Source organism: Oncorhynchus nerka, linkage group LG12 (genome assembly GCF_034236695.1).
Source record: "Oncorhynchus nerka isolate Pitt River linkage group LG12, Oner_Uvic_2.0, whole genome shotgun sequence".
Classification (NCBI taxonomy): Eukaryota; Metazoa; Chordata; class Actinopteri; order Salmoniformes; family Salmonidae; genus Oncorhynchus; species Oncorhynchus nerka.
This window is the reverse complement of record NC_088407.1, coordinates 65,264,470-65,278,322: the sequence shown is the minus strand read 5'-3', so window position 1 is coordinate 65,278,322 and position 13,853 is coordinate 65,264,470. Positions and strand designations below refer to the sequence as shown.

Sequence of the window (13,853 nt, the reverse complement as noted above, 5' to 3'; positions counted from 1 at the left end):
GGCGTTACTCTGGACCCTGATCTCTCTTTTGACGAACATATCAAGACCGTTTCAAGGACAGCTTTTTTCCATCTACATAACATTGCAAAAATCAGAAACTTTCTGTCCAAAAATGATGCAGAAAAATGTATCCATGCTTTTGATACTTCAAGGTTAGACTACTGCAATGCTCTACTTTCTGGCTACCCGGATAAAGCACTAAATAAACTTCAGTTAGTGCTAAATACGGATGCTAGAATCCTGACTAGAACCAAAAAAATATCATATTACTCCAGTGCTAGCCTCCCTACACTGGCTTCCTGTCAAGGCAAGGGCTGATTTCAAGGTTTTACTGCTAACCTACAAAGCATTACATGGGCTTGCTCCTACCTATCTCTCTGATTTGGTCCTGCCGTACATACCTTCACGTACGCTACGGTCACAAGACGCAGGCCTCCTAATTGTCCCTACAATTTCTAAGCAAACAGCTGGAGGCAGGGCTTTCTCCTATAGAGCTCCATTTTTATTGAATGGTCTGCCTACCCATGTGAGAGACGCAAACTCAGTCTCAACCTTTAAGTCTTTACTGAAGACTCATCTCTTCAGTTGGTCATATGATTGAGTGTAGTCTGGCCCAGGAGTGTGAAGGTGAACGGAAAGGCTCTGGAGCAACAAACCGCCCTTGCTGTCTCTGCCTGGCCGGTTCCCCTCTTTCCACTGGGGTGCTCTGCCTCTAACCCTATTACAGGGGCTGAGTCACTGGCACCCTTTCATGCCGTCCCTAGGAGGGGTACGTCACTTGAGTGGGTTGAGTCACTTACGTGATCTTCCTGTCTGGGTTGGCGCCCCCCCTTGGGTTGTGCCGTGGCGGAGATCTTTGTGGGCTATACTCGGCCTCGTCTCAGGATGGTACGTTGGTGGTTTAAGATATCCCTCTAGTGGTGTGGAGGCTGTGCTTTGTCAAAGTGGGTGGGGTTATATCCTTCCTGTTTGGCCCTGTCCGGGGGTCTCATCGTATAGGGCCACAGTGTCTCCTGACCCCTCCGGTCTCAGCCTCCAGTATTTATGCTGCAGTAGTTTGTGTCGGGGGGCTAGGGTCAGTTTGTTATATCTGGAGTACTTCTCCTGTCTTATCCGGTGTCCTGTGTGAATTTAAGTATGCTCTCTCCAATTCTCTCTTTCTCGCAGAGGACCTGAGCCCTAGGACCATGCCTCAGGACTACCCGGCATGATGACTCCTTGCTGTCCCCAGTCCACCTGGCCGTGCTGCTGCTCCAGTTTCAACTGTTCTGCCTGCGGCTATGGAACCTTGACCTGTTCACCGGATGTGCTACCTGTCCCAGACCTGCTGTTTTCAACTCTCTAGAGACAGCAGGAGTGGTAGAGATACTCTAAATGATTGGCTATGAAAAGCCAACTGACATTTACTCCTGAGGTGCTGACTTGCTGCACCCTCGACAACTACTGTGATTGTTATTATTTGACCATGCTGGTCATTTATGAACATTTGAACATCTTGGCCATGTTCTGTTATAATCTCCACCCGGCACAGCCAGAAGAGGACTGGTCACCCCTCATAGCCTGGTTCCTCTCTAAGTTTCTTCCTAGGTTTTGGCCTTTCTAGGGAGTTTTTCCTAGCCACCGTGCTTCTACACCTGCATTGCTTGCTGTTTGGGTTTTAGGCTGGGTTTCTGTACAGCACTTTGAGATATCAGCTGATGTACAAAGGGCTATATAAATACATTTGATTTATATTCACAACAGGAGTATAGCCTACCTGGCTCGCATGACAATTAACCATGGGAAAATCGTACTCCATTCCCCTTTTAAGTGCATAAATGTCAGGTATTTTCCCCCCCACGGTCCCTGTTTTTGATACAGGTGCCTGATAATAGGTCCATTCTAAATCAAAACAAATTTCACACATATATTATTTAGTATATGTAAAGACGAGATTAAATCAAGAATAGTGTGATGGGTGACAATATTAGCATATCACTTGTGAATGATGCCCAGTTTAAGGAAAGAAACGGCATGGTTTGTTTTTTTTGCAACTTTTTCAAATCATAGTCTCACACCTCATGTAGCTAGTCCATACGCCTATATGTTTTGATAAGGTTTGTATCACAACAAAGTGGCTAAATAACTTACAATGAAGCACATTAATCCACTTTACAACAGGTGTAGAGCCTAACTGACATACATACGCAGCGCTTGACGTTTGGGGAAGATAATTTCACCATAAAAATGCACCTTTATAATAGCAATACATGCATAATCCCATTTGATGTCACTTTTGATAGTGGTGTTTAGCTGTAATTATTATATTACAGCCCAAGGGCACAACGGCCACGAAGGGCATGGATTCTTTTTAGGTAGCATTACGGCCACACAAAGGGGATGCAGCCGAGAAATTCGAGGCATTAAGTGCTTGTCAAATTGTGAATGAGAAACTGATGGTTTGTACAGAATTAGCAATCACTCTACTTCTTGGACAAATAGCCCCTGCGCAGCCGGGAGGTGTGTTGGGTCATTGTCCTGTTGAAAAACAAAATGAAAATCCCACTAAGCGCACACCAGATGGAATAGCATATCGCTCTAGAATGCTGTGGTAGCCATGCCGGTTAAGTGTGCCTTGAATTCTAAATAAATCACTGACAGTGTGTTGCTTGTGACACGATCACACCTCCTCCATGATTCACAGTGGGAACCACACATGCGGAGATCATCCATTCACCTACTCTGCGTCTAAAAGACACGGCGGTTGGAACCAAAAATCTCACATTTGGACTCATCAGACCAAAGGACAGATTTCCACCGTTATAATGTCCATTGCTCGTGTTACTTGGCCCAAGCATGTCTCTTCTTCTTATTATTGGTGTCCTTTAGTAGTGATTGCTTTGCAGCAATTTTACCATGAAGGCCTGATTCATGCGGTCTCCTCTGAACAGTTGATATTGAGATGTGTCTGTTACTTGAAATGCGAAGCATTTATTTGGGCTGCCATTTCTGAGGTGTAGTTAACTCTAATGAACTTATCCTCTGCAGCAGAGGTAACTCTGGGTATTCCTTTCCTGTGGCGGTCCTCATGAGAGCCAGTTTCATCATAGTGCTTGATGGTTTTTGCAACTGCACTTGAAGAAACTTTCAATGTTCTGGATTGACCTTCATGGTTTCAAAAGGAATGATGGACTGGTGTTTCTCTTTGCTTATTTGAGATGATCTTACCATAATATGGACTTGGTCTTTCACCAAATAGGGCTATCTTCTGTTTGCCACCCCTACCTTGTCACAACACAACTGATTGGCTCAAACGCATTAAGGAAAGAAATTCCACAATTTAACAAGGCACACCTGTTAACTGAAATGCATTCCAGGTGACTACCTCATGAAGCTGGTTGAGAGAATGCCAATAGTGTGCAAAGCTGCCATCAATGCAAAGGGTGGCTACTTTGAAGAATCAAATAATATACTCAAAATATATTTTGATTGTTTAACACTTCTGTTACTACATGATTCCATGTGTTATTTCCTAGTTTTGATGTCTTCACTTTTATTCTACAATGAAGAAAATAGTAAAAATAAGTAGGTGTGTCAACTTTTGATTGGTACTGTATGATTTGTGATATATATTTGATACACAACTGTGTCATGTTTTTTTCTGTCCTGCAAATGTGTGTTTGTTTTCATAGTCCAGTATTTATTTGGTTACTAACTTTCTTTCGTTCAAGCGTCTTTATTCCCACACATTTAACACTTGAAATGTGGACACTCCTTCAAATGAGTGGATTCAGCCATTTCAGCCACACCAGTTGCTGATAGATGTATAAAATCGAGCACACTGTCATGCAATCTCCATAGACAAACATTGGCAGTAGAATGGCCCGTACTGAAATGCTCAGTGAGCTCAGTCAACGTGGCACAGTCATAGGATGCAACCTTTCCAACAAGTAAGTTTGTCTGCTCTGGTCAACTGTAAGTGCTTTTATTGTGAGGTGGAAACAGTCTAGGAGCAACAATGGCTCAGCCGCGAAGTGATAGGCCACACAAGATCACAGAACGGCTGCAACACTCACTACGGAGTTCCAAACTACCTCTAGAAGCAACGTCAGCACAATAACTATTCGTCAGGAGCTTCATGAAATGGGTTTCCATGGTCGAGCAGCCGCACACAAGCCTAAGATTACCATACCCAATGCCAAACGTCGGCTGGAGTGGTGTAACGCTCGCCACCATTGAACTCTGGAGCAGTGGAAATGCGTTCTCTGGAGTGAGGAATCACGCATCACCATCTAGCAGTCCGATGGACAAATATGGATTTGTCCGATGCCAGGAGAACGCTACCTGCCCGAATGCTTAGTGCCAACTGTAAAATTTGGAGAAAGAATAATGGTCAGGGGCTGTTTATTATGGTTCTGGCTAGGCCCCTCACTGCCAGTGAAGGGAAATCTTAATGCTACAGCATACAATGACATTCCAGATGATTCTGTGCTTCCAACTTTGTGACAACAAAATGCCCTTTCCGATTACAGCACGACAATGCCCCAGTGCACAAAGCAAGGTGCATACAGAAATGGTTTGTTGAGATCGGTATGGAAGAACTTGACTGGCCTGCACAGATCTCTGACCTCAACCCAATTGAACACCTTTGGGATGAATTGGAATGCAAACTGCGGGCCTAATCGCCCAACATCAGTACCCAACCTCACTAATGCTGGCGGCTGAATGGAAGCAAGTCCCAGCAGCTATGTTCCAACATCCGGTGAAAAGCCTTCCTAGAAGAGTAGAGGCTGTTATAATAGCAAAAAGGGGACAAACTCATTAATGCCCATAATTTTGGATGTGTCTACATACTTTTGTCCTTGTAGTGTCTACTGCTTGATACTAATTGAAATGTAAATAGTCGAGCTACTGTAAAAATACATTTCTAAAGAAGCACTACATGCACACAAAATAATACGATTATTGTGGATAGTCAGATTAATATAATAGATATTATTTGCAAAACATGTAAACTAAGGATTTCTCTCAACCGGTTTACATGGACATGGCAAAAAAAAAAAAAAAAAAAAGTTGTACCACAGACCATGCTATTTTTGCGAAGACATCAAATGTATATGCAGCCTCAGCATGTGAAAACTATTTCTAAAACTCATACTTTCAGTTTTTCCGAACTCACTTCACTCGTGCAAAAGAGGGAGGCTTCTGTGTCATGGGTAGAAGGGATCCAGCTTTTGTCAAATTAACTTTTCAAAGCAGGTTTGGAGAATTTACGCAGCAGGTTAAGATTATTAACGTAGCAGTTTAGGAAACTCAGGTTTAGGTTAGGAAAATAGTTAGGGTTAGCTAAAACGCAAAAAATATATAAAAAACTACTTTTTACGTTAATTTGTCGAACTGGATTCCTTCTAGCAATGACGCTACCGGTGCCAGCACATGCGCAGATCAAATACACCCCTGGAACGCATTCAACTGTTAAGCTTGTTACATGTCCTAATAATTCGAAAGATACCTGCTTTTCTGAGCTGTTTTAATCGGCGTATGCTTACTCCGATTAAGATAAACAGAGTAATATGTTGACACTCGGCTTCTGCCATAATCAGTTTAATATCGAATAATTGCATGTAAATGTTGTTTGATATAGACATTTCAGCTATTTGACACTGACAGCTGAAGTTGACACGCCCCTTACCGTGACGTTGATTCTAACACGTGACAACGGGGGGGGGGGAGTGTCATTGAGAGTCTTGATTGTTTTGTTCTCATTCCTAAACCTCATCGGATAAACATAATCATAACGACGTGAATAACATGACCACCATATCACAATTTGTGAATGATCAGCCGGTACTGCATCGGCGGGAGTTTGAGGAGCTAGATAGTCGAAGAAGGTGTCAATCTCATCATCCATCCAACACACCAAGGCAAACATTCCAGGTAGCCAGCTAACCTCGTTAGATAGCTAATGCTGCAGTTAACTAGCTATTGTTGCTAGCAGTGCAATTTTTAAATCAAGTGGAACTGTAACTAGTTATATAAAAAAACATCGAACTGGCACGAAGCGAATACATTTCAGGGTTAGCTAATTGGTGACTGACGATTCATAAAATGCTTACTAAATTGCTTGGATAATCAGCTAGCATGCTAAATCCCTTGACGTCATACTGACATGTAGCTTTGGGACAACATCGGGAGTCTGTATAGTTGTGCATCGTGCTGGCGGTTGGCGACGGAAAATAATCCTACCTAAATATAGCCGGCTAAATCCCAACAATTGTTTTTCTTGTCAATAAGAAGATATGTATAATATAAGAACTCTACTTACCAGACGTAAAAGTGAAATGTGTAAATCGCTATCAAATAAGCGTCTGAATCTAACTTGTCGTCACCATATTCCCTCCGAGTTAAACTGGGGCTGCGATTAGACCACGCACTTCACGTGAAACTTCCTAACACTAAATCTACCACTGTTTACACAGCAGGAATATGGTGTGGTTTGGAGAAAAGTTGGATTCAGAAGTTTATTTCCCGATGTATTCCAAAACTAGATTACATAAGGCAGCTATTGCCGTTTCAAACCAACTGGGAACTCGGAAATCTCCCGAATTCAGTGCATTCAAGACAGCTGGGAACTCGGGAAAAAATAAATAGCTCCAACTGGGAAAAATCGCTTTGAAAGGTCATCCAAATCGGAAACTAGGACATCGTTTTAGTTTTTGAGCTCCTACTTTGACCTGAAATCACTGACTCATGATTTGACCCCATTTTTGGCACCTGTATTTGGGGAATTTCTCCCATTCTTCTCTGCAGATCCGCTTACGCTCTGTCAGGTTGTTTTTCTGAGCAATTTTCATGTCTCTCCAGAGATGTTTGATTGGGTTCATGTCCGGGCTCTGGCTGGGCCACTTAAGGACATTCAGAGACTTGTCCTGAAGCCACTCCTGCGTTGTCTTGGTTGTGTACTTAGGGTTGTTGTCCTGTTGGAAGGTGTACCTTCACCTCCATCTAAGGTCCTGAACAGGTTTTCATCAAGGATCTCTGTACTTTGCTCCGTTCATCTTTTGCTCAATCCTGACTCAGTCTCACAGTCCCTGCCGCTGAAAAACCTCCCCACAGCATGATGCTGCCACCACCACGCTTCACCGTAGGGAGGGTTCCAGGTTTCCTCCAGACGTGACGCATGGCATTCAGGCCAAATAGTTTAATCTTGGTTTCATCAGACCAGAGAATCTTGTTTCTCATGGTGCGAGAGTCCATTAAATGCCTTTTGGAAAACTTCAGGCAGGAAGTCATGTGCCTTTTACTGAGGAGTGGCTTCCGTCTGGCTACTTTACCATAAAGGCCTGATTGGTGGAGTGCAGCAGAGATGCTTGTCCTTCTGGAAGCTTCTCCCATCTCCATAGAGGAACTCAGGAGCTCTGTCAGAATGACCATCGGGTTCTTGGTCACCTCCCTGACCAAGGCCCTTCTCCCCCTATTGCTCAGTTTGGCCAGGTGGCCAGCTCTTGGAAGAGTCTTGGAGGTTCTAAACTTCTTCCATTTGAAGAATAAGGGAGGCCACTGTGTTCTTTGGGACCATCAATGCTGCAGATATGTTTTGTTACCCTTACCTAGATCTGTGCCTTGACACAATCATGTTTCAGAGATCTACAGACAATTCCTTCAACCTCATGGTCATGCTCTGTCAACTGTGGGATGTTATATAGACAGGTGTGCCTTTCCAAATCATGTCCAATCAATTGAATTTACCACGGGTGGACTTCAATCAAGTTGTAGAAACATCTCACGGATGACCAATGGAAATAGGATGCACCAGAGCTCAATTTCGTGTCTCATAGCAAAGGGTCTGAGTACTTATGTAAATAAGGTATTTCTGTTTTTTATTTTGAATCAATTTGCAAATATTTCTAAAAACCTGTGTGTAGATTGATGAGGATTGACTTTATTTAATTTAATACATTTTAGAATAAGTCTAACATAACAATGTGGAAAAAGTAAAGGGGTCGGAATACTTTCTGAATGAACTGTAGCTGGCTACTTTTAGTGCATTTATTATGCTTTGGCCAATGTTTCTGTCACCTAGCAACTTGAACAACCAACAGTTACATTTCAAGGCTGGCGGGCAGTCTTATGATTCCAGCATGTATCAGTATAATGCTGATAAGAAGTTATGTGTTGTTGGAATGAGAGACCCATTCATACAGCCTAATGGCATGTCACACAGCCTTATGACACAACCACATGCCTATCCTAAGTATGGTACGTTCCATGTAGTGTACCTCTTTTGACCAGATCCATATGCAACACTGGATAATTGTAGTGCAGCACAATGTATGGGGAATAGGGGTGTCATTTAAAAGCCATACTTGTCTTTTCAGGATGACCCTAGAGTCAGACCACCTGGACCTAGATGGCAAGGCCCTCCCGGTGACCCTGGGACTTGGTGGTCACACCCCTCTGGCGCCCCTGGAACCAGGCCCCGCCCCACCGCTGACCCCAGAGCCAGGCTACGCCCCTCCGGTGACCCAAGGCCCAGACCACGCCCAGCCGGTGACCCCATGGCCAGGTGGCCCCTCATTGACGATCCCACGACAAGACCTCAGGTGGATGACTGCGAGCGGATGGGGACCCTTTTCGGGCAGCTAAACAAGTGCCTGCGCAGCGCGGGCTTCACCCAGATGTACTTTGGGGAGAAGGTTGTGGATCCTGTGATCATCATATTTTTCTGGGTCCTACTGTGGTTCCTGGGCATCCAAGCTCTTGGGCTGGTGGGGACTCTGTGCATTGTCATCATCTTCATCCAGAAGTAACTCGATCTCCAGCCTGTTTGATTGGCAGTTGGGAGCTCCGGTGTCTACAAATAAAAAGGACTTGAACTCCAAATGAAAGGACTTGAACTCCCTCGCTGTCTGTTCTGTTTGCATTAAAAGGGCAATCAGCAGTTACTTCTTACTTTTTTGGACTTGTATATTAATGATATGTACCCATTGATTCTTGAAGAATATTATGCCTCATGAGCTTAGTTTAACTGTGGTACCCCATCAGAACTCAAAATATAAGCTTGTTTTACCTTAATGTTTGTAAACAAACACTGTATAGCATAGAAAAACCTGGTTAAAACTATAAATTAATATCATGGATGGTCAGTCCTTGCATCCCTAGCTCTGTCTTTGAATTTGAGAATGGTTCAATTTCTCCAGCCCCATATCGCCACTTTGTGCTGAAACGGAGGTGGGGAGCATGCTTTATTTTTCAGCTGCTGATTGACACTTTAAAGCTTCCTAGACTCAGTGATCGTTTGTCAATACTCATCTTCTTAGTGGCCAACTACACTTTATCTGGAGGGAACATTTAGAGTGCTGGCAGGTGAAATGGGGGCCTTGCTCTTAACTACAGATCTCCTGGTTTCAAGCTTTTAAAACTCAAAATCAGACCACTTTGCTCACTTTGCCCCAATACTCAAAAGCAATGTCTCATTATATCCTTACATGTGTGAGTATTGAATTGAAAGAACTGGATCAGTGAAAGCAATATATCTAATAGCTTAACTAGTTTTGTATCGCATAGTTTAACTGGTAAATGTCATTTTCAAGTGTTATGAAGTTTTTGATCATGAGGGAAAGCAATCAAGGAAAGGAAGTCTATCAGAACTATTTGGATGCAGCCATTGCTTCAAGTATACTGAGCAGTTAAATATGCAATCTGTAAGCCTCCCGTGTGGCGCAGCGCCAGCTGGCGACCAGAGATTCTGGTCCGTGGGGCGACGCACAATTGGCCTAGCGTCGTCCGGGTTAGGGAGGGCTTGGCCGGTAGGGATGTCCTTGTCTCATCGCGCACCAACGACTCCTGTGGCGGGCCGGTTGCCAGGTGCACGGTGTCCTCCGACACATTGGTGCGGCTGGCTTCCGGGTTGGATGCGCGCTGTGTTAAGAAGCAGTGCGGCTTGGTTGGGTTGTGTATCGGAGGACGCATGACTTTCAACCTTTGTCTCTCCCGAGCCTGAACGGGAGTTGTAGCGATGAGACAAGATAGTAGCTACTAAAAACAATTGGATACCACGAAATTGGGGAGGAAAAAGGGGTAAAAAAAATAAAAATAAATATGCAATCTGTAAGATGATATCTATAGTGTACATGGAATTATATTATGTGGGGAAAAACAAATATTTCGTAACATCATAGAACCTGTAGCCTAAATCAAGGAGCGGCCCGTCATATTCCAAGGTGCATTCCATGAGATTTGCACATACAAGTAGCACTGTATTTCTATGATACAATTTGTAGTGGTCAAGGAATGACATTCCATGAGAGCAACATTACTTTGCTTCACATTTTACATTATATGCCATTTTGTTAAACAACAGAATGAAGTAAAATATCCTTCATTTTGGGGTTATCTAGAGGTCTGTTTCTGCTGCATTAGTTTTAATTACCAATGACCATCAGGCCATATGACAGATTGCTTTTTTAAGGCAAGTTGGGAGCAACATTCTAACACCTGCATGCCTACAAGGACCTGGAATGCATATCACTGACTGGTTTATTAGGTTCTATAGTAACGTGAGTTGTCCCCCTACTTTGAAAATGCATTCAAACATATACCTTTGATATGCATGTACTTCAAAGTAATGTGTGGTTGCTGTGAAGGAGAAAAGTGCTCATGACTAGCATGGATGTTTAACTTTTGCACATTTGTAAATGGGAATGGTAGAAAGAGTTATATTATATCAAGCCTATCCTTTTGAATGAAAATGGTACATAAATTGTCAGGAATCCTACTATTTTTAAAGTTGCATGCAATATGTAACTTGAAAGCAAGTCTAAGAAGCGGTAGATCTGTTATGTGCTCTATTTCTATGCTTCCCGTTACTTTCGGTTTTGTTCACCAGCTGAAAATACAATATTTTTTAGATGGACAAATGATTTTCTACACTATACATTGCTTGTTTTGTCACAAACTGAAATTGGGTGAACTATTCGAATTTTTGTAATCAGGAAATGATGACGTGATTTATGCATGTTGCACCTTCAGTGGAGGTGTCAAAATACACATAAAACCTACCGGTCAAACAGGGAAATGTTCCAATTGTGTTTCTTCCATTCATTTTTCCCATAGGGGATTTTATGAAACACTTCAAATAAGGGCTGTGTTTCGTGTAAGTTTACCCTGACGTGCCATTTTGATAACCATGTAAATCTCTCTCGGACAAGGTGACTTTTATCAATATATATATTCGGCTCTGTTTCCTCTCATATTTAAAAAAAAAAAATGCTTATTAGCATTAAAGGAGACATCATGCAAAACTACAAATCCCTTCAAGCTCCTGAATGTTCTCTAGCTGACAACTTTGCTAACAGGTATTGTGTCAATTTAAAACTTGCAATAGACGGTTCAAAGAATTGTCCATTTAAAGAAATGTAGCCAATTTATTCATTACTACATTTAGCTAACATTAGATAGTTAATTCAGAGATTCTTACCTTTGCCTTGATTTGGAATTCTCGTCCAGATAATCATGGCATTTGTAGTTCTTTATGAAAGCCACATTAGCAGCTAATTAGCGTTTCATTTTGGGGGTAAATCCAGGCTAATAGATTGATAAAAGTCACCTTGTCCTAGAGAGATTTACACAGTTATCAAAACGTCACACCATGGTAAGTCTACGCAAACATTATTTGAAGTGTTTCTAAAATCCCCTATGGGAAAAATAAATGGTTGAAAAACAATTGAAACCATTTCCCTGTTTGACTCTAGGTTTCATGGGTATTATGACTCGTACTGTGGTACTCTATTGAGAGTGGTATGTCATTCTAAAAATTACTCCAAATGTAATCGGAAGGTAGTGCTGTATGGCGAACAAGCACTTATCCTTGTGGTTCTTTGTTGTCAATTAATGTAGGAAAGGCTATATCAAATTGCAATGTTGAGATTGACTAGGCCTAAATATATCACTGCTTTTGTGAGAGATACTGCTACTATCATACTGTTTGAAGATTATGATGATGATGACTTTCCGTCATGGGTGTCCAAATATTCAATATTACAGACATCAGAATGTATGATAGACCACCTACTTATACTACTGTAAGCCAGAGGACTGCAAAGCATGCCCAGTGTTCACTGTTTGAGAATAGTTGTTTAACTTGTGGAGTACTACATACACATCACATACACTCTTAGGAAAATATTCAGCAGCACTATTGGTTGAGTGCAAGAGCCAGGGATGTAGCCTAGTAAACACTGATAAATGAACATTGTCCATAAGTGCTGATCTAAAGTAGTTTTTCCTGCATAAGGTTTTAGGTTAGGTTAGGATTGGATTAATCCACTTCAGAAAAAAACGGTCATTTTATAAGCTTGTGTGGCCAACTAAAATACCCGTAGTCTTTGTGGAATGCTTTTTGGTGTTTGGCATGTTCCAAGTTGATATACAAGATTTTTTTAAAGTGGAATGTCTATTAATATCTACAAAGTAGGCTTTTAAGAGTGATCGAGCACAAAGCAAAACAGATGTGGATTTGCAGAGTGAATTGAGAGGGAATTTGTTGGATTGAATTGATATATCATATTCACTATAGGTATGTCTGATCAGTTTGGTAAACATAGATCCCGCATTCCTTTAACAATGAGAATATACAGTAATTTGTGTGTTATAAGAATGTTGAAATTTGGGTAAATTACTTGATGATTGAAAAGCTGGACGATGTGTGAGAAATTTGTAACAAATGTTAATATGGTTTTCTCCTTTTTGGCATTAATTGTACACTAATTGAGTGTAAATGCTTTGCTACTGTATGAGTATAAGATGTTGTATGTCAAGTTAAGAGTCAAGCCAAGCGGCCGGTAGCCTAGCGGTTAAGAACGTTGGACCAGTAACTGAAAGATTGCTGGTTCAAATCCCTGAGCCGACTAGGTGAAAAATCTGTCTGTGCCCTTGAGCAAGGCACTTAACCCTAATTGTTCCTGTAAGTTGCTCTGGATAAGAGTGTCTACTAAATCAGGGGTACTTTTTCACTCAGGCCCCCCTTCCAGCATTGGCAAAAAACCTAGCAAAATATCGTTAGCTGACATGGGTCAGTTGATCTAGACATTTCTGACAAGTTGTAAATAGCTCTCTAAAGTATGTCATGACTGACATGACAAGAGGAAAACTGATGATGCACTCCCCAATTTCGATTTTGCAGCTTGTGCATTCTACTATTACACATTTCAAGAGTAAATTGAAAGCCAGACTGAGTTCCCCCTGCCGACCCCTCGCCCCACAGTTTGGGACCCACTGTGATACATGACTAAGAATGTAAAATGTAAGTCTTCCACAGAGGAATCTTTCAGGACAGAAAAGGATGGCATAGCATGGATCACTGATTGTGCCGTACTCATACCAATGAATTAATATAATCGTGCTTCATTTTTATTATTGATTTTTAGTTATATTGATTTATTTTAAGATTAAGATTTCTGAGTGATATTCAGATTTTACAATGTTATACATACTTGCAAAATGATTGAACTTGAATTTAAAAAATGTAGATAAAAGTTATGTTTTTAAAAAGTATTCCTTTGTGTCATTTTCTCAACACATGAACATGTGGTTCTGAGAAATACCAACCGCACGGCAAGCGGTACCGATGCACCAAGTCTGGACAGCTTATACCCCCAAGCCATAAGACTGCTAATGTAAGGACCGACGCTGGAGTAGAGAAGCAGGTATGGTGAGTAGAACATTTAATGGGAACAGACATGGAACAGCGTCAGAACCGGGTAATACACAGACGTAAGACAATTCATGCAGAAGCGGGGAATGGCTCTGGAAAACAGACAGATTTAGGGGAGGTAATAAAACAGGTGATTGAGTCCAGGTGAGTCCAATGAATC

The 13,853-nt window shown here is 41.9% G+C and overlaps 1 protein-coding gene across 3 annotated transcripts; it reads left to right on the top strand.

The window, feature by feature from the left end:
- Positions 1-5,704: 5,704 nt before the first annotated feature.
- LOC115138609 (uncharacterized protein FAM241A-like) lies at positions 5,705-13,533 on the top strand. 3 transcript variants are annotated; one of them, XM_029675648.2, is made up of 2 exons: positions 5,705-5,916; positions 8,358-13,533. In XM_029675648.2, the coding sequence occupies exons 1-2, from the start codon at positions 5,791-5,793 to the stop codon at positions 8,787-8,789; spliced, it is 558 nt and encodes a 185-aa protein (XP_029531508.2). In that variant the 5' UTR covers positions 5,705-5,790; the 3' UTR covers positions 8,790-13,533. The 3 variants fall into 3 exon arrangements, with proteins under 3 accessions (XP_029531508.2, XP_064881814.1, XP_064881815.1); XM_065025742.1 differs by lacking the exon at positions 5,705-5,916 and adding an exon at positions 5,949-7,846; XM_065025743.1 differs by lacking the exon at positions 5,705-5,916 and adding an exon at positions 7,893-8,238.
- Positions 13,534-13,853: the final 320 nt, after the last annotated feature.